We start from the raw sequence: 20442 nt of genomic DNA on the forward strand, positions 1-20442 counted from the left end.
GCTGTATAGATACTTTTATGATTGTTAGATACACTTCTGTTAGAGAGATATTCCTATATAGTTAAAAAATATTTAATTCTTAAAATTCCCCATGGGACCTTTGGAGTTTTTGGGACAGACGTCCCTGAGTTTTTTTTTCGTCACATGTATGTTTGTACGATAACTATTATGGCGGATTGTATCGAATGCATAGATGCGTGTGATATATGTAAATAAATAAATGCTAAAGATCGCGTAATTAAAATTAGTGAAGATACAAAAGTGTACATTTTATTCGGATAATTTATCGAAAAGATTTAATTAGCAAACATTGGTTGAAGAAACTAAGAAAGATACTTGTTGCTCCAAAACGTGAACGTACTCTGATAATGTCAACATTTCTGCAATTTAACTGCCTCATACATGATGAAGTTGCCAGAAAAGCGATAGAGAACTATATGGGAATTTTACAGGAAGCATTCCAACAGTATCAAAGTGAGTATAAACATAATGCTCCAATCTGTTGTTTTCTTTAAATTAAATATTATGAGAGAAAAAGAGAGAAAGGAAGACAGAGAGACAAAGAAAGTACGAATTAAATATTTAAAAATTAGCAATTATTATATATATATATATATATATATATATATATATATATATATATATGTGTGTGTTATTTCTGCAACGTCTCATATAAATTCGTGCATATTTTTCAAATCGTTGAATTTGTAAACTTTTGAGTTATAAATCGTTTTTTTGACATACTTTGGGCCTGAGCAGAATGGCTGCCTTATAATTTTAAGACTATGTTTTATGCCTTAAGTCTTTGTCTTAGGTAACGCACAATACTGTGTGTTATGTCTCGAGTCTTATGTATACGCGAACGTTTATTTCTTACAAACGTTCGCGTATACATAAGACTCGAGACATAACACACAGTATTGTGCGTTACCTAAGACAAAGACCCATAGACCTTACAGATATGGACTGGCAATACATATCAGACTGTGTCCGGAGGAGGTTAGAGAGAGAAACATACTTTTTGGTACTTCTCTTTCTACAAGTGTCCGGACACTTGTAGAAAGAGAAGTACTAAAAAGTATGTTTCTCTCTCTAACCTCCTCCGGACACTGCTTCTCTACAGAAACTATAGGCAATTGCCAGTCCATATCTGTAAGGTCTATGCAAAGACCTAAGGCATAAAACAGTCTTAAAATTATAAGGCAGCCATTCTGCTCAGGCCCTTTGGAAAACTTTCATACAGATATTTACGCCCTCTGGAAATAATGGAAGAAACTAAGTGTAAAAATAGCGCTAAATTTTGTCGCCCTCTGTAGTCGATTGTTTGAAATATCTGAACTAAATTACAAAACAGCTCTAGTTCAAATAATTATCCGCACCCGCACTTTCTAGCTAAAGTTACTAAGAACTAAGCGCGCGAAAATTTAAATATTTGAATTAGCAGAGTTGATATAAATAATTATGCAGAGTTGATATAAATAATTTGTTTAATGATTCTTTTTTCACCTTTTTTTAGATTTATGGGAAAAATACATAAAGTTGCAAGAGAAATATGAACAATGCAATGTGTAAGTTTTTATATATAATCTTATTTATATAAAATTTTATATATAATCTTATTTATATAATCTCACGAATAAAAAAAATTGCAATATAATTCACAGATAATTATCAATGTTTTGTAGACACTCTTCATTCCAAGTGATTGATAAGCCTTGCACAGAAATAAAAGACGAACTATTAACGCCTCAAAGACAGTTGAACGATGGCATTATCGCACAAGAAGAAAATGCTTCATTGTTGGAATTAGATACATTAAATGTAGACTCTGTTAATTTTAAATCCAATATTGGAGCTGATTCTTCTCTATGTTCGAAAGAATCTTCGTGTGAAGATACCGACAATGAAAGCCCATCAAAGAGCCCAGTATTCTCCAGAAAGTGTCCAAGAATTGGCGGTATTTCCGTAAAGAAGTTCGCACGTTCGCCTAAAGCAGCATCGATATATAATAATTTAATGTCAGACATGAACATACATAGTGGCTCTAAAAAGGTTCCTTCAAAATATAATAAGAAATTAGAGATTAGTACATCACAGCATGTGGAAACTACATTTTTGCCGGATGGGAGAAGATTAAAGCAATCTCGACTTGTATTTCATCCAATCAAGTGTAACGAAGAGACAGAATCACTAAATGTACAGAAACATAAGCCAGACAGTATATTACCCAAAATAGAACAAGAATCTATAGAAGACATTTCTGTAATAAAAGCATTTATAGCTACAGAAAGTAATATCACAGATACTAATGAGATTTTTGATGATGTAACAAAGATCAGTCCTACACAGAAAAATATCACTTCTAAGATTATGAAAAATAATGTAGCAGATACCAATGAAACTTTTGAGGATATAATAGAGATTAGCCCTACACAAAGAAATATCACATCTAACAATAAGATTACGCACCGTTTAAGACTCAAGAGAAAAACTTCTGCAATAAAAAATTCTTCGAGTAAATATAAATGTCACAATCCTGTTTCTAGCATTGCACCAAAGATAGATGCCATAGATTTTGCATTATGTTCTTCACCTGAACATACTCTTATAGAAATAAAAGATGATAAGTTATTGGTTGGAAACACATCTAATACTGTAGTTAATACACTGAAAGATAAAAGTAATGTAAGTAATCTTTCACCAGTAAAAATGTGTAATGAAACCAATGTTCAAATTAAAAAGGAAGATGAATCGATAATAAAAGTACAAAATATTGCTGAAAAGAAAAATGCCTTTATCTATGAAGATGAGAACTTTTATCTACCTGCTGAGCTAGCTATAAACAAAAATGATACGGATGATTTCAATTTGTATGATATAGAGAACAAGCCACCTGGGAAAAAAGCACTATTGGCTAAGTTTGACGTGTAAATATTATTTAATTGGTAACATATAAGTTTTTCTTACATATTATATAATAAAAATATTATTTGCAGATTGCCAACAAAAAAGGAGAATTCAGAGCAGATTAACATGCGATGCAAAGCTGACAGAGCAAAGCTGAATGGCTGGGATTGTTGGGAATGTGAAGAAGTAATATCAACATGATTAAAATATGTACACAAGAAACAAATACTTTTCTTTATAAAGAAATATTAATTTCTGTATGTGATTTTTTAGTATTACAAGAATCTGTTGCTATCGAAGGATGAATTGCAGAAGCGAAAGAATCAGTGCTCGCGGCATCGACATAAATACGAGAGACCGAATACACCAGAAGGTACACATTTAATGTGTTTCTTATTACTTCCGTGATACATTATATAAAGTATATGATTTGTTTTTTTTTCTTAAAGGATTTTGGGATCCAGAATTTCCTGAGACACTATCAAGCACATATCGGCAAAATAAAACCTGATATATCATCATTCAAATTTCTATTAAGTCACTTGTAAATATAAATACATGCGCATTGAATATTGATTGCAAAGCAATGCATATTACATATGATTAATCAGATAATGGGTTTCTTGAGAAAGAATGGAAATAAAAAAAAATTCATAATATAAGAGAATACTTTAGTCGATTTTAAAATAAGGAAGTTTGATTATGTTTCACATTGCATTATTGTTATATTATTAATTAATATATATATATATATATATATATACACATGCATTTTGTTATATTTCCTTCCTTAGTAAAATTTTAGAAAATTAAATATTAATCATAAAATGATTGTAATTAGATATAAAATATACGTATTAAGAGATGGAGGGAAGTGTAAACGCGGTCATGGCTTGAACATAGATCGATTTATTATTTTACAACATGTATATAGTATTATATTTTGGGGGTAACATAGTATAGATTTATATATATAACTATATTATTTCATTTTTTTAATATATAGATTCATCCCTTTACATAAAAATATAGAATCTGTTTTATGAGTCGGTACTAAAGAAGGCTAATCAAACTTAGTTGCAGTGATCAAGCGAAGTTTGACACAGTTTCAAGGTACATCAGTGCTCCTTCCGAAATCCTCTCAAAAATAATACAATGTTATTAATTAATTTCATAGGCGCTCGCGAAACTTTAATCCTTAATCGATATCAGCTTCAATCAATCTTTCACGACATCGTTTAAAGATATTTAAATCAAGATAGACTGTCCCCCCTCTCTCTTACTTTCTCAAGAATTACTAGTTTTCGGCGAGTTAATAGATGCATTATTAAATAGATATGTGTGTACGTGTACAGAATATATTTGCGGGAAAAACAATAAAACAATCGTATCATGTTAAAAGTCTTGCAATATAATGCAAGTTTCGAATCGTTAAACATAGTACTAAACCCTGATATAATACACCTGGATATCCCAAGCGTGGATTATATATTTACGTATATAATCTGCACCATTTAATATTGTTCATTAAGCTACATATAATTCTTCAGCGAAATAATCGCGCATACACAATATTTTAAGACATCAAGCCAATTTTCTTACAATTTCGAAAAGTAAAATGTTACTTAAATTGTACAATTATATCCGGACTTCTTGCACGGATTAATGTAATAATTTGTGGCTGTCCGATCGATCATTCACACGTATTTTAAACATGTTCTTGATAACTCTACGACATAACAAAGCTTGATATTGACGAATAATCAGAAAAATTCGTCTCTATACAAAATAAATATGTAGAATATATTAGGTTTTTTTTTTATAAAGACGATAACAAAACCTTCTGGTATTGTTTCGATTTGCTGCATTAAAATAGATTTGTGCTCACGTATGTATATTTTGGTATTACACAATTGACTTAGCTGATTGGTTTATGTTGATTATTATTTATCGATTCTTTCTCTGGGTCAAAAGATTCATCCAAAATTTTAAAGCTATCTTAAAGCACGTTAGTCGAAGGGCACGTTAATGCAATTCAATTGAGTGTAATAAATTATATGTACACGCAAGAATAGAATGTTATGCAAATGTATTTCGCGATTACAAATAAAATCAATTCATCACGATTATACTGAGTCGATATGATATATTTAAATTATTAAAACTCGATACAATTTCTCGGTTTTATAGATGTTCTACAGAAAATCCTGTTGTCTACAAAAGATAATACATTTTGTCGACAGACAATGAAAATCCTGACCTGTATTTATGTTGCATATTTAATGTTAAATACAGCTAGTTTGATCTCATTAAATTTAATTATTAATACTGCGTGCAATCCTTTATATCAAATGAATAAAGCTCCGCGATTTCAAATGGCCGCGTTTAACGCTAAACAAAATGCTAGATTAGATTCTACTAGTATAAAATGTTCCGTTGTATCACCGATCGATCGCACAGTAATAGAGTTCAGTCGTTGATATATTATACGTTGCCTCTGGCAAACCGTATCCCGATCTATGTCGGTCTCTGCGTTTGTCTGTTTGTCTGTTCTCTACAGGTACTTAATCCTTGAAATAGGCCGCATCTGAATGAGCAGAAAGGGATGTACGCGATGATAATAAAACGGTGTCAACGGTCATCTTAAGGGCAGTCTACAATGGCAGTAGCAGTAGGTCGTAGCAGTCGTAAGCGAAATGAACCAAATCCATTTCCTACGGATTTCGTGCGTTCTACGGCGGTCGCGCATACGCAGTCACGGAAGAATTCTGCGTTCTTAATTCTGATTGCGCGTCCGCCGTAGAACATACATTATAGCCGTAGGAAATGGATTTGGTTCATTTCGCTTACGACTGCTACGACCTACTGCTACTGCCATTGTAGAATAACCTTTACAGAGTAGTGATAAGAAAAAAAATAATGCATCACATTTTAGATTGCCTCAACATAAATGCATTTCTTCAAGTCTCTCGCTCTTACTTTCCTCTGTATACATTGCACTTAACTTAAAACTGCAAACTTTTGTTATACGTTTATATATTTCTTGTGCTCTAGGAATTCAAGTCGACTATCATTCTTTTCTCGCGCTTCGGAGAAGCATAGTAGTCGGAGTACGAAAGAAGAAGCTCGCGACATTTTAGTGCACTCTAAAACTAATGACACGCGAAGAGGTGCATTAATCGGGAAGTACCGGGCGTGTAGAAAATTCTAAACCGAAAAGAAACTGAATTCTGTCTTTACTCCTTAATAGGGTACATCGTAGTAAACAGCTAGTAAAAGTACTTGGCTTTCCACGTGACACATCAAAATAAATGCCATAGTAGATACTTCTTACCTCTTGCATCTCGATTGTGATTTTAACCCTGAATAGTACAAAATAGCTGGCAGGCATAATTGTTTAATCTATCTGGACTTTTTGTCAATATCGGTGTTGAATCGTGAAAGTATCAGTTTCAAAAATTATTTAAAAAAAATAGAATCTTTTCAATTTTATTCGTAAAAAAATGTATAAAGAAACAATGAAATTCTTGCTAAGTCCAATAGAATAAAATAGAAACCGTCCAGATTTCTTTATACTGTTTAGGGTTGATTTGCCAGCGTTAGTTTCACTGTTCCGATTTCGCGGGTGAGGAACCGCTTGCCGTGGCGGATTTCTCGCTAGGCGGTACCGGCAAAGCCTTGAGAATCGCGTGTACCTCCTCCGCCACTGCCATCAGTACGAACTCGAATTGTTGTTTCGTAGCAACCATATCGGGCCTTTGATCCCTAATGTGCTCGAGAGTGGCGGCGATATCAATCTCCTTCGCTCCCTTTGTCATGCGATTTAGGACCATGTCGATCAAGCAGTAAGTACCAGTTCGTCCAGCTCCATCGCTGTAGAAGGATCACATATAAGAATATACAGATCGCTAACAAGATTAATTTTGGACATAAATTACAATTATTACACTCACCTGCAATGCACGACTATCGGACATGATCTTCCACGATATGATTTATTAACTTTCCTACAACGACAAAAAGATATAATTTTAAAAGGAAAATTATCTTTATAATAAAAATTATCTTTATTTTCTTTTTTTCTCTTTCTCTCTTGTATCCTCAATGTTATTTTTAATAAATTAGTAATTACAATAAATTCTTAATAATATATAATAGCCTATATGTAATACATAATTTACATAATAAATCGCATAATAATAAAATAAAATTTTTCTAATAACAATAGATAACGAGATCGATACTGACCTGCGGAATTCTAGCAAAGCCTTCGTGGAATACGGTACACTGTTCTCCGGCCAGGACAGGAAGTGGAATTGCGTGACGGTTCGTGTCTCACAGGTGCGTAGATTTTTGAGATAGAAGGAGCGCACCAGGTAATCGTCGCACCAAAAATGCTCCGATACCAGATGCACCTCGTAGATGTGATAGAGTTCCGATCCCTCCTCGGGCCAATAACGGTGACACATGGCGCGGCCTTCTTCGGTGAGTCGTGTCAGCATCACGATCACTACGCTGCCTTGTTCCCAAACCAATTGCCAGAAATCAGCCGTGGTCTGTGGTAGCGGCCCTTGCGTGGCTATATAAGCCGGATTCCGGGGATCGTGATCCGTCTGCAAGAAAACAAATCATGATATTATTATCACGGCGAGAACAATATCCGATAAACACTTCGTATCGTAAACGATATATTAGATTAATCGAAAAATTCATTCTTTTTTTAATATGTGATTTTGTGTCGTGAAAACTTCGATCAATCTAATTGATCAATTTCGTACTCGATGTCTTGTAATCTTATTTTTGTTTCAATTTAAGACAGGGTTACTTGTGCAACACCCTGTATGTTTTCACAGCAGAAGAGCCGATTGAATGATACAATTCCAATTAAATTCCCATTTTATCATCGCTTTCCATTTCTGTTGTTCGGATTTTCCATTTACGACACGGGGATATATCGGGTGAACAATAAATACGGCCATACATCGCCAACTGTGCAATTGAAAAATATATAAGGCTTGCTTATCAATAAGAAACATGCTAGAGTTCATTGCGTTACGATTATGATGCATTAAAAAAAAGATGTCTACCGCAAGCATTAGCCTGACAAATTGCGCCGTGAATTGCGACTTTGCGATAAACGATCAATTTGACATGCCCATCTCGACTGTGACTTACCGACTTCTACATATATTGCGATGCGACGGCCGGAAAATCGAATGTCGTACGTATTTCAGCAATGAGTGTTATCGCGTGAAAACGAAAATTACTTATTTTATTTTTATACAAATTACCTCGCAGTTTTCACATATTGAAATAATCAGAAGTCTCTTTTTTTGTAAGTCAAACCTATTGAAATTCTCGCGTATTGAAATAATATGACATCCTCCTGAATTCTGATTTGTAAAATATTACACTTGATTTTTTTATAACGTTAATCCATTTGCTATATACATGCTGCCTTTAGAATTATAAAAAAGAACAACGATACTTATATTCCTATCATTTTCCGGACTCTCGCGAATTATTTGAAATACAATTACGATAAATTTAGTTTCGAAAAAGAAAAGAAAAGACTTTAGCAAGCTTCAGGAGGATAGGAGACAATGAAGAAATGACCGAATAAAAAATAATATCACAGGAGTTACTTACGATTGTGGAAGCGTTTATGTAGTCGGAATTATTGGCGTTCGCAAGATCGTTCAGAACTACCCGAGAATGATCGTAGGGAAGTGCCGCGCCGGGACGATTCTGTTGGATGTTCGCTTCGCTTTCCGCAATCTCCGTGGATGATGGGTCGGCTTCGTAGGCACACAATGCTGCCCATTCCTGATCCAGGCGATCCTTGTTCTTCAAATGATCCTCCATATAACTCTATAAATACGATTATATTTCGACTTTTTATATGTATCTACCTCTTTCTCTTCTTTCTCATTCTTAATTAATCTGTATACTTACAAGAACCATGTGACCGGTAGATATGTCCATGTTGGAGAGGGTAGGCTCCTCGCCCCAAGAGGACGTACTGGAGCGATTGGAAGGCAGGTTATTAGACTCGTTCTCGCGCGATAGACTAGTGATACGCGGCGAATCTATCTTCTCGCTCGGTTGCTTCGCCTGCATCCTCGCCCTGCACAAGTCTTGATAATCTTTGGACGCCTCCGGGTCTGGGGTGGTCAGTCCGGCGAGCTTTGCTCGACACTTTGCGTGGCGACGTGCGATTAGCAGCGTAACCACCGCGGCCGCGATCGCGGCTGCGACGCCAGCGGCCACCAACGCACCGAACAAACTAGAGTTCATCTCACTTTCTCTGGCTACCTCCAGAGTAGCCGGTAATTTAGCCTGCGGAAAGACGCGTGATGTTGATGACATATATCGCATACATGTGAAATTTGAAGATCGATCTATTTTTCGAAAAGAAAATGAATCTATCACAAATATACCTTGTTGCCTATACCCGCTCGAATAACTCTGACTCCTAGTGCATCTTGTAATTTGCCACGTATTGTATCTAAAATATGATATGTCTTATTATTGGATGCAAATGAAAGTAAATTTACACTTATGTCGTATTTTTTGTATTATATTTTTAAAATCTTCGTAAAAAATACGGTATATAAATAATATCGTACCGATATTATTAGCTACATCGGTAGCATTATAATTTTTGTCGTTCTGGATGACCTTGAATGTTACTTCTGCGCGACCTACTCGTATATCTGTCAAAGTCCCGGAAGGCAATCCTAAGAGTTCTTCGACCTGGATAAGTTCGCATAAGATTCGTGTTAATTTAACGCGTTATTTATAATTATTTATGCTCTCTTTTTAAATATTCTCTTATAACTCTGAATTAATACAATGTTATTTTGTTTTACCTTAGCGACTACGTGTCCTCCTTCGAGCCATGTGTGAAATGCTTGCTCGAATACGATATAAACATAATCCAGATCAACATTTTTATAAGTTCTTGATGAGTCTTCATTCGCTTTGTACGTACCGCGTAGTTCTTTTTTTGTTAACGGTGCGTATATTTCGTTATTCTAAAATGCAATACTGATGTAATGTCTATAATCTAACGTGGACGAAGTTTCGGGCTCGGTTAGACTTACATCTTGATTGTCCGATGCGGAATAATCATTGTCGAGGGAAACTATAAAATATAATGTATGATTTTAAACAGATGTTTTTTGCTATTAAAATATTTAGATAATTATCTGAATGAAATATATTTGCTTCGTCTTATCAACAAGTTTATCTTTAAGATATTTAATGAAGATCATTTAAAAGTGATAGAACAGGTCACAAGCCTCTCTTTATATATATAAAAATATTAAGTTCACTTACTAGGCGGAGATTGGGTTTTAAATGCGTAATTATTTGTCGAAAATAACGGTCCAGGTTTCTTAACATCCAAACGTTCTCTGCGCTTGAAGCCAGCCAATTCTCGTCTCCACAGATATGCGTTCAAGTCATTGTCATCGTACACCTCATCATACAAAGTCCCTACAAGTCGAATACATTTCAGTTAAGCAAAAAGCTAAAATGTCTCTCTCTAGACAACTTAATTAAACATAATAAACTCACCACTCGCGTCAGTTTTATGTCTCAAAGGCCGCACAACTCCTCCTTCGGTGTACATGTCGCTTAATTTCGAAGAAGTATCAGATTCTTCGAGCTCTCCCGAATTATTTTCGTCAGTTCCGCCATCCTCGTAATCAACCTCATCGCGTCCGATCGCTGTCCTCTTTTCATTATCCAGTCCCGTCGATGCATCGGAATCGAGGAATTCAAGGTGCGGTGGTTTCTTCCGATGCTTATATTTCCTGGAAAAGACTCTTTCGTATTCTCTTTCATTTCTCTCGTCATCGGAGGAAGGTTCTAGCAACGTATAATCCGACGATTTTTCGTTTGGCAAAAATTCAAACTCGTCGGCAGATAAGAACTGCCTGTTATAAAAGTTTTTGTCGTCATTCTCTTCAGGCAGTTTTTCGTCTTCCAGATCCTCGAGTGGTTCAATAGCATCATTTCTATATCCATCGACGAAGCTGTAGCGACGCATCCTGCGCGGATACAATCGCTCGTCTACGTCATTCGATGAGTATTTTCTGTACTCATATTCTTCGTCATTGACCGAATTCCGTTCGTTTTTATCGGTATACCAGTTCTTATATTCAGATCTGTAAGGTCCGATGGATTTCCAATTGTACGGCAATAATTCTTGTTCGCCATAAAAAGTCGGCGATCTGCTTGATATAAATAATAAGATAAGATAAAATAATTGAATTCATAAATATATATAATATATGTATATGTAAATATATACATCAGAGAGATTCCTTATCCGACATATTTAATAAATTTGTTTTTATTTCATTTTCAATGAATTATAATAAACATACAAATATACATTCAGCAATAATGATTCACATCTTTTATTTAATCTTTTATATTTCTTGTTTTATTTAATTTTGTTTTCGGACTTGCATATATTCGCAAACACAGTAGAAAATAAAGTAAAAAATATTGATTAAATAGATGCGCTGTCTGTAAGGGGAGAAATGTGAATTTAATTAAGAAATTGTGTGCGCGCTTTTACGATAAAATTAGAGAAACTTGGAATCTACTATTTATTATCAATGTTTCTTCGATCAAAATGAAACATACTTGTTCTCGATGTCTGTGGAGCGATATAGAACATCGGCTAAATTACTCTCAGGATTTTCATTGTCCGTGGATATTCTTAGTATGGCGACCGCTGGAATTACCTGGGAAAAGGAAATCGATGGCGGTTAACTATCGAAGCGATATTACATTGTGGAAAGTAGGATATTTTTTGATAGAGATAATCACGATTAGAGAATCGATGGCATTAATAGGAGAAATTATCTTTCGCGCACGAGCAGGAACATGTAAGTACACATAATCGATGTAAACGAAAACTACTTGTAACTGGATTATGATTTATGCTGACCTTGTCAATAAGTCCATCTTGTTCATCGAAACTCGATTCTTTTAGGTATTCACAGAGACGTTTATCGGGGGGATCGTCTCGTCTGAAAAGTTTCAACGGATTGAATTTCATTAAACGATGCTTGTGTTGATACAATTTGCAAGCTATTTTTCATAAATTTTTTCACGAAAATGATGCTGTTCTTTATTCATCGCATACAAGTTTCTTACAATAATCTCTTGGAATATTTAAACAAAATTAATTAAATTAGCATGAGTTAATATATTCACCACATTTTGAAGATAATATAAAAATAATAGATAAAAAATTTTATACGATGGGAAAAGAATAACATTTTTAAAATTTGCTACTCAGTTCAAATTACAAAGAGTCACGTGTATTAATTTGCGTGCACGTCAACGAATTTTAATTCGTCAGCACAATCATTTATCACGACTACTAGTTCCAACAAAGGGTGACGTACCCATGCCGGAGATTATATAGCGACGTTTGCATAATACATTGTGTAAAGGGATGCTTCCACTTGTACCCGTCGGATTCCAGTTTCTCTAGTTGCAGTCTTAATAGCTCCAATTCACCTTTATCGAGATTATATCTACGTGATATAGAGAACAGAGAGTGTTATACGTTGATTTTATAAGTATCGATCGCACTAAAATATGGATTACGTGATAATAAAGACGATAAAGACGTAATAACAGACAATTTGATGACCCGGCGAAAAGTTAATCGATCAGAATGAGAATTTAATTCACGTGTATTGCATTCATGTATATCGGATTAACATTTGAGAGAAAGAGACAGCTTCTGATGCGAATAATTAATAGATGTTATAAAAATACATTTCAATTTTAGAATATAATTTTTATCATACAGAACTTACCGATATAAATCATCGTTTTCTAAATTCGTGTACCGAGGTATACATTTGCCAAACGCAAGATCTGAAAAAATGATATTAATAATGAAGCAAATCGTGAATGTAAAATAAAAATGCTACTGATTATTCTATATTAATATCATTCATGATTTTGTTAATAATTAATTTATCTGTTAAACTTTATTTACGCAAAATATATTTTGAATCATTTTTTGATTCTGTATATCGTAAGACAAAAAAGAGACCGAGATTGAAAGAGAATTTCTCGTTTTGTTATTAATTTATTAATTAATCACACAAAGCTATTACCGTCAAAGCACTTTTCCGCCTCAGGGTCGCATATGTTCTCGCTAAATAAGCATCCTGGAATCACAAAACGATTATAACTAAGAGAAATTATTTATAATGAGAGGGAGAAAGAGAAAGAGAGAGAGAGAGAGAGAGAAATTTTAGCTTCGAAGTGTAACATTTAATTAATTTTTTCGCATTCATACAATTCCAAACATCTACGTCACACGCCACTAAATTGTGCGAATATTTCAACATAGGTGTGTAATCTGATTCTAGTCCTGTTTAAGGGCTCGCGATACAATCGACTAGGTCCTCACCATATCGTATCACATAACTCACGAAACACATTATTAAAGAATAAAAATAGCGTCACGCTGAGAAAATGTCTACACAGAGAAAGTTTGATTATAATCCGCCCGAAATAGCAGCATTACATTTAATATCGTGGATAAATTCGGAAAGAATGGAGCTTTTCTAATAATAGCTTCGTCCTATAAAGGCGCGCGATTACTTGATCTGCCTGTGGATAAGCCACATTTCCATTGAAAATTTATGTAAAAATCTCGACATTTAACCATCTAAAAAAAAGAACAAAAAAACTCGAGCTCTTTCATTTGACCTTCTTCCTCTCTTTGTGATTTTTAATCATTCTCTTGTATCGCTTAATAATTTAATCCATCATTCAATCTCATCTCGATTGTAATCCGAAACACACAATTAAAAGATCGTTTTATCTTGTTTTGGAAAATAAATTTTTTATCTGCGTAAGCGTTTTTTATTATGCATTCGATTTCTATCGAAATCGTATTCTCGTGAGAGCTTGCGAGAGGATTGATGATATTCGACGCGTATAAAAGATTAAAGGATGGAAGGGCGGTTGTAGGTGATCGTGTGTGATTAATAGGGCACGCACGTGCTTGTGCATACACAGCTCAGAGCGCGGAAATATGTGGAATACAATTAATGAACATCACTACAAGTGAACGCATCCTTTTGATATGTTGTGACTGCATTTTTAATATGTAGTAAATCATGAGTTATAGCTGCATTGAAATAAATAAAAGAGAAAAATATATCAAGAATATGGAAGAAAAATGTTACTCATATATATGTATATATATATATTTGTCTATTAGGATGAAGAATAAATCTCTCTTGAATATACAAGAGAGACATGAAAATCTATTATGTGATTAAAGGATAGAATGAAATAAAATACAAAACACATGCAACAAAGTAAATCTCTGTCAACAAAGAGAGAGAGCCAAAGTTGAATAAAATCTATTTAAACATTCGTGACGAGCTGCAGAAAAAAATCTAAACAATATGTACAATCATTTGAGAAAGAATATGTAACATTAAAAATTTATACACAATTTCATTTATTATATAATATCTCTATATATTTGCATGTTACTGTGGGAAGATCAACGTTTCTGTATTTATCAAGGAAATGATTAATAGAATCAACTGTAATTAATACGAGTATTATGATGGCTGAGCTATATATAGCTCACATGAAAGTATAATCTCTTATCATCGAGGATAATCTCTTCGGATTATTGTATTTCATATGTAATATCTACCCTCAATTCTGAATGAAATCGGCATTCTGTTATGTAGAGAAAATATCTTCGCCTAAGAATTAAATATGTGGAGGTGGCTCGATCGAGCAGGTAAATCACGGATATATATATGCATTTTACATACACACACATACATACGAATAGAGGAAAATTGAAATGTAGGAACGATGAGTACCGAGGTACATGTGATGTGTGTACTTCCCGCGGCAACGGCAAAGGGATTGCATGAAGTGGCAGGAGTTAAACGAGACGAAAGGGGTACGAGGGGGAGATAGATAAGCAAAGGGTCGCGTTATATATCTGCACAAGCACGCGCGCGCGCGTGATAGGGAAAGAGAGGGGGGGGGAGAGAGAGAGAGAGAGAGAGAGAGAGAGAGAGAGAGAGAGAGGAAGAGGGAGATAGAGGAAGAGGGACGACGTTACGCGCGCGCGATAGAGATATCTGGAAGTTCGCGAAGGCGGTGGCTGCGTGGGATGAACGCTCGATAACTGTCGAGTTGTATCGTGGGCGAAAATCGAACACTTCTATATATATATATATATATATGAATGTGTAACAAAGTGAAAGAGAGAGACAAAGCGAGAGAGAGAGAAAGAGAGAGAGACCCTCTTGATTTTTAGACGACAAAATATTGCCTAATTTCATGAGTGATGAGGAGGATTATCTTAGAACTTTTCAGATTTTATACAATATCCTCTCGTTATTATTTAGAGTTTTCTTAATTCAAAACTGAAACATAAAAAAGAATCGATTATTTCAAAAATTCAAAGAAGAGAAAAATTTGCTTTATAGATATATTATAGATATTTTATTTAATATTACTATGTCAGTCAGATGCAATTCTAAATATTTCTCTTTCTCTCTCTCCCAATAGAACTTTATTATCTCATTACCACATGCAATTAGCTCCTATTAATATTTTTTTTTATTTTTTTTGAATTTTTTGTCTAATTACAGATCTCGATTTCTCTTCGAGAAAGCATTCCTCGCTTCTCGATTGTGTTTACAAATGCTCTAAAATGATCGATACTTTGATATGAAAACAAAGCAAGTGATATATGTATAGGGAAAACTAAGTGATATAATCGTGAGAGAACGCAATTTATCTCCCTTAGTTATTATAAGTGGTAGATACCTATTGTAGAAACGCGTTTTACGATATCAACTTTGTTCCAATAATCTTCTGAACAAGCTTTCATGTCGACGTAGAGAAGAGAGTTATAAAATACGCGAGTGAATTCGCATAAGCTACACATCACGATGAAGAGCATCACGATGACGAGAACGATAACGGGAATGATCGATAAGGATCGACGACCCTAATCCCGGTTTCTCATAAAAGTGCACCGCGAACGATAACAGAAAGTTTCTTTGTGTTGACGTCATCCAGAAGTCGATATGGTGAGCTAGAAATTTATTCGCAAAACTTTGATGTCGTGCACCAATGTCAATTAGTGCCTACTTTCTTTCTTTGTAGTTAGAGCTATTACATTTCTATTACTTTAGCTATTACATTTACTTAGACCTATTACATTTCTATTACTTTAAAGAGAAACACAAACATATAGTACAGATTAAAATTAATCGACAAATATTTTAATACACAATAGACACCCTTCGAATCTTTTCTGGTTCCACCCACATCGTTAGCTACACAATAGATACCCTTCGAATTTTCAGGTTCTACCTACATCGTTTAGCTAATTAATTAATTAATTACTAATTAATTAAATTCTCCTATTCTATTACGCAGCATTGTGTAACTTTTACATGTAAATTTAATTGATCATTGCACCTTACAGTCGCATTCTTGTGAAATGTAAACAATATCCTTTGCGGCTAATAAAAAGTAATTCGCTCGCATACTTTCTCCCGATGTGTTGTTAATCAATAAGTGTACTTTTGCACAAATGTATGACTAAACAGCACTTAAAGAAGTATAATATCACGCGACAACCTAATGGGGCGTCAACCATTACCGCGCGATCGATGTTAATACTTCAAGTTGAATACTTACATCGCTTTATCGTTAAGAAAAATATTGATTGAAGAGATAAGATTTATTTTTACAGAGAAGCACCGAGAGAGGATGTTAATTGAATTACAAGAAATATACTTCGGATTTATTTTAAGGCGATTTATAAAGAGGCTCTCCAAGATTTATATCAAGGCTCAAAAATTTTATAGAGATTTTGAATTTTATTTTAGAATGTAAATTAAAAGGAAATTTATCTTATGAATCTTTTAAGAGCTGTTCAATTTTTTGCTGCGATGTTAAATGATCTGTATAATTTAAAAACAGTGGTATAAAATTATTTCATTAATTGAGTTTACTGTGGACTTCGTCCATTCTCTCTCAATGTCTTGTCGTTATATCTACGTAATATATCTCTCATCCTTTGTCATCTTCGTGTTTAACGTTCACGCACAAAGGGTTTCTGCTTGATTGCGCAGAGTGCAATTTAACGATGGTTTACAGTGCGAGTATCGAATAGAACGCTTCACCATAAAACTATGTTATATCTCCTATCTCTTTAAAAACCCTCTCGTTTATCTTTTTATATATATAAAGAGATTTAAAGTTCATCTCTTTATTAATTTAAAAGAGGCGAACATTCTTTGAGAGATTCTAGAAGACGTAATAGAAAGAAACTTAATTTTCCAATTATTTGAAATTAAAATGCAAATTCATTTGGAATTAAAAAATAGATAAAAATGACGATTCAAGATTTTCTTCGAACGAAAATAAGTTTTATCGGAAAAGATATTTCTGATACTGGTCTCTTTTTTCGTAAAATATTCTGCATGGAAAATAATAGCCACGTTACTTTATTCAGATTACGAACTTTCGCGTCGAGGGTGAGTATACTCTCTGGAGACGAACGCCATTATCTTCTCGCTCGTTCGAATAATAATATTCAGTGCTCACCAACATTGCCATCAGCGAGAATGACGACGTGATAGAGGACACAGAGCACCAAGAGCTCCACCAGACCTCCTCGCCACCACCGTTTACGGCCCATAGATGTTCCTGCAATTGTGAATCCACTTTACGTCATTCCGTTCGTTCTTTCAAGCATCTTTAATAGAATAATTTTATCTCACTTTACTCTCTCTTTTACTCAAAAAATAAGGCAAATGTAATCGGCATCCTAGTGAATAAGCGACGCGGAAACATTGTGGATTATTTCTGTTTTTTGTGAGTTTTAACAATTTTAAATTATTATAGTTTCTGATGATTAAAAAATCATTGAGAATATATAAAATATTTCCATAAACAGTTCATGAACTAAGATCTTGACGAGAATAAAAATACATTTATGTGCCTTTAAGACTTATGTAAAATATTTTACATGAGCTTAAAGATACATAAATGTATTTCTATGTAAAATATTTTACATAAGCCTTAAAGGCACATAAATTTCTATTCTCGTGTCAAGATCTTAGTTCATGAACTGTTTATGGAAGTACACTCGGACTTGTGTAGCAACATAGTTTCTAGAAGGCTAGTGTAAGTAGCTTTTCTAGGTGCATCGCCCTGGAGTGCATCGCCCGCACTCGATCGAATACGAATCTAACAAAAGTCAACGCACACGGCATAATCTACATTGCTTTCAGCAAACTGACTGACAATAAAAAATGCTACTCTGAATGTGAATCTGAATCGCTTTCTGGTAAACAAAAAAAAAAGAAACCGTTTAATAGATTTTCTTCAATATAAATTGTATAAAAGACAGAAATAAGAAAAATATTTTTTATTTTTACTATTTTTTCGACGAGAGAATCCTGTCCTTTGATTTCCGTTTCCAGATGCCTTCCGTTCTACCATTTATTTTTTTATCTTCAAAAGCATCCTCTTTCCGCGATTACATATAATTCTATATTTATATATATCTCGAAGCATCAGGTTGTAGTCACATTCACCCTCCTCCAAAGACAAATTAGCATCCCCTTGGGAAACCTGCGCGCCGCCATCCGGTTTTAGCTTTCTGGCTCTTACATTATTCTCGGATATTATCGGAAGCGAGACACACGCGATAACGATTTTTATTATTCATATTAAGTATCCAAATACGATTTCATATAAATTCCTGCGATGTTAACATCCCCTCAGTTAACATTCAATGTAAATATGATAGCGTGCAATTATAACGCCGGCAAAGGAGAGATGTTCTCGTGTATCTTGATACAGCCCCTTTAACTACACAATCTTTATAATTTACCCTTAAAAAAAAGAAAAGAATCTAGCGCAAAGAAATCTAGAACACGTATATCTGCTGTTAGAAAACAATTATGAAGAGGCTCTTTTGGAATTTTGGAATTTACATCGCATACCTTTACCGCGAATTTTTTCCCTTCAAAAGACATTAAAGGAGGGAATTGTGCAGGGTGAAACTGCTGGGTGTAAACGTGGATTCGTCCTCACCTGGGCGTGACGTAACACGGTCTCTTCACACCCTGCGGCACATCGTGCACGCCGCCACGAAAAACACAATTTTGTTCCGCTTCGCGAGAGAGTTGGCGATCACCACTCGGCGGTGCTAGCTGCGAAAACCTCCTGGACCATGTTCCCGTGGACGGCCGCCGGTTCCGCCGCAGCGATGGCACTGACTGAAAAGGTAGGACGATGAGAAAGAGGTGGAGGAAGGTACAACAGGCGACGGCGCGCAAGCCGTGCGTCGTCGTATTTTGAAATCGATTGTGCCGGCAGCGGGCCAACAAAGACGCAGAACGATAGGGGGAGAGAGATAGAAGGAGGGAGCGTGGGAGGAAGAAAGAGAAAGAGAAAAGGCGCACACACGTACTGTCGTCGACGACAATAAAGAGGAGCGTCTAAGGGAATAAATCATCGCGTCGCTTGAAAATTGACAGATAGATAAAAATTCTATCTAACAATATATGTCCTTAATAAAGCGATTAATTATCTTAGAAAGAAAGAGAAAAATCTAAAGAGCAGCAACCGGTCGACGAGGTTGCTTCGAAAAAATAAAATTTCGCTTTATCGTTTATATAATTTCTTTTTCTTTTTAGTATAAATTTTTTTTAAAATAGAAAAAAGGAATAAAAGTTATACCATGAGAAATGTGAAATACGAATGAACTCCTGTGGAACTCGTGGCGTCGTTGAAAGGGTCTCGCAGAGCATGTTATCGATTAGTGAACACTTGTTGCGGGCGAGCCGAAGGCGCGAGGCAAATGCGGTTCTCCCACGCTTCCCGAGAAAAGCGAGGAAGAAAGATTTATACCGTTCGTAATGGAAGCTGAAAGAGGGATAGCAGTCATTAATCGGGAACGCAATAATGAAGAATAACAAAATGAATTATCGCAAAAATCATCTCTTCGTGTCTTGTTGGACAAGGACATATTTCGCCTTTTTTTACGCTTACATCATATAATTATCTTACGTGTACGCCTCGCAATTTATTTTTATACGTGTACTTTTCTTTCTTTTACATCTTCTTTTCGCTTTTTCGGCCTTTATAATAAATTTCGATGAATGTTGAGTTTCGAAGATGAACGGAGTGACCGTTAAATGGCGAGAATGCTCTCGTCGCGGATTCGAATTTATGCACAATTGACATTTGAATTGACATTTGGGGTCAGTTACCAGAAAAGTGCAATGGATGTATTCTTGCGATATATAACCTTAACGAAGATATGTACATACATACGTGTGTATACAAGCTGTTAAAAAAAAATTCAAAACTTATAGAAGGATAGATTGTAATCAAGTCAAAGAAAAAAATTGCTTAACGAATAACAGGATACAGGTTCGAGGAAAATCAAAATTTTATCGAAGTTGGAAGTAA

The 20442-nt window shown here is 34.7% G+C and overlaps 2 protein-coding genes across 9 annotated transcripts; one reads left to right on the forward strand and one right to left on the reverse strand.

The window, feature by feature from the left end:
- The first annotated feature begins 164 nt into the window (after window positions 1-164).
- Window positions 165-3660, forward strand: LOC145975640 (uncharacterized). 2 transcript variants are annotated; one of them, XM_083106261.1, is made up of 6 exons: window positions 165-474; window positions 1517-1568; window positions 1686-2927; window positions 2997-3093; window positions 3181-3280; window positions 3357-3660. In XM_083106261.1, the coding sequence occupies exons 1-6, from the start codon at window positions 369-371 to the stop codon at window positions 3416-3418; spliced, it is 1659 nt and encodes a 552-aa protein (XP_082962387.1). In that variant the 5' UTR covers window positions 165-368; the 3' UTR covers window positions 3419-3660. The 2 variants fall into 2 exon arrangements, with proteins under 2 accessions (XP_082962387.1, XP_082962388.1); XM_083106262.1 differs by lacking the exon at window positions 165-474 and adding an exon at window positions 1165-1281.
- A 136-nt stretch (window positions 3661-3796) lies between these two features.
- On the reverse strand, window positions 3797-20437 carry Ia-2 (tyrosine phosphatase IA-2). 7 transcript variants are annotated; one of them, XM_083106279.1, is made up of 20 exons: window positions 20301-20437; window positions 19708-19893; window positions 19060-19244; window positions 17563-17664; window positions 13065-13118; window positions 12759-12819; window positions 12339-12470; window positions 11876-11957; window positions 11569-11669; window positions 10489-11150; window positions 10249-10407; window positions 10014-10054; window positions 9780-9944; window positions 9537-9663; window positions 9348-9415; window positions 8863-9246; window positions 8557-8778; window positions 7156-7520; window positions 6861-6914; window positions 3797-6780 (listed from the first exon to the last, which is right to left on the reverse strand). In XM_083106279.1, exons 4-20 carry the CDS (start codon window positions 17654-17656, stop codon window positions 6513-6515), a joined length of 3039 nt encoding a protein of 1012 aa, XP_082962405.1. In that variant the 5' UTR covers window positions 17657-17664; window positions 19060-19244; window positions 19708-19893; window positions 20301-20437; the 3' UTR covers window positions 3797-6512. The 7 variants fall into 7 exon arrangements, 6 of the variants coding, with proteins under 6 accessions (XP_082962405.1, XP_082962406.1, XP_082962404.1 ...); XM_083106280.1 differs by having other exon boundaries at window positions 20305-20414; XM_083106278.1 differs by having other exon boundaries at window positions 20072-20401.
- Window positions 20438-20442: the final 5 nt, after the last annotated feature.

Source organism: Camponotus vicinus, unplaced genomic scaffold (genome assembly GCF_025532165.1).
Source record: "Camponotus vicinus isolate PSW18456_S1 unplaced genomic scaffold, iyCamVici1.0 SCAF_8, whole genome shotgun sequence".
Classification (NCBI taxonomy): domain Eukaryota; kingdom Metazoa; phylum Arthropoda; class Insecta; order Hymenoptera; family Formicidae; genus Camponotus; species Camponotus vicinus.

Excerpts from the sequence above, each read along its gene's own strand:
- LOC145975640 (XM_083106261.1), top strand. The coding sequence starts at position 369 with ATGTCAACATTTCTGCAATTTAACTGCCTCATACATGATGAAGTTGCC. Across the intron at positions 475-1,516 it reads AGCATTCCAACAGTATCAAA|ATTTATGGGAAAAATACATA; the intron begins GTGAGTATAAAC and ends ACCTTTTTTTAG. Across the intron at positions 3,094-3,180 it reads ATTGTTGGGAATGTGAAGAA|TATTACAAGAATCTGTTGCT; the intron begins GTAATATCAACA and ends GTGATTTTTTAG.
- Ia-2 (XM_083106279.1), bottom strand. The coding sequence starts at position 17,656 with ATGGGCCGTAAACGGTGGTGGCGAGGAGGTCTGGTGGAGCTCTTGGTG. Across the intron at positions 10,408-10,488 it reads ACATAAAACTGACGCGAGTG|GGACTTTGTATGATGAGGTG; the intron begins GTGAGTTTATTA and ends TTCGACTTGTAG. Across the intron at positions 10,055-10,248 it reads TAAAACCCAATCTCCGCCTA|TTTCCCTCGACAATGATTAT; the intron begins GTAAGTGAACTT and ends TATATTTTATAG.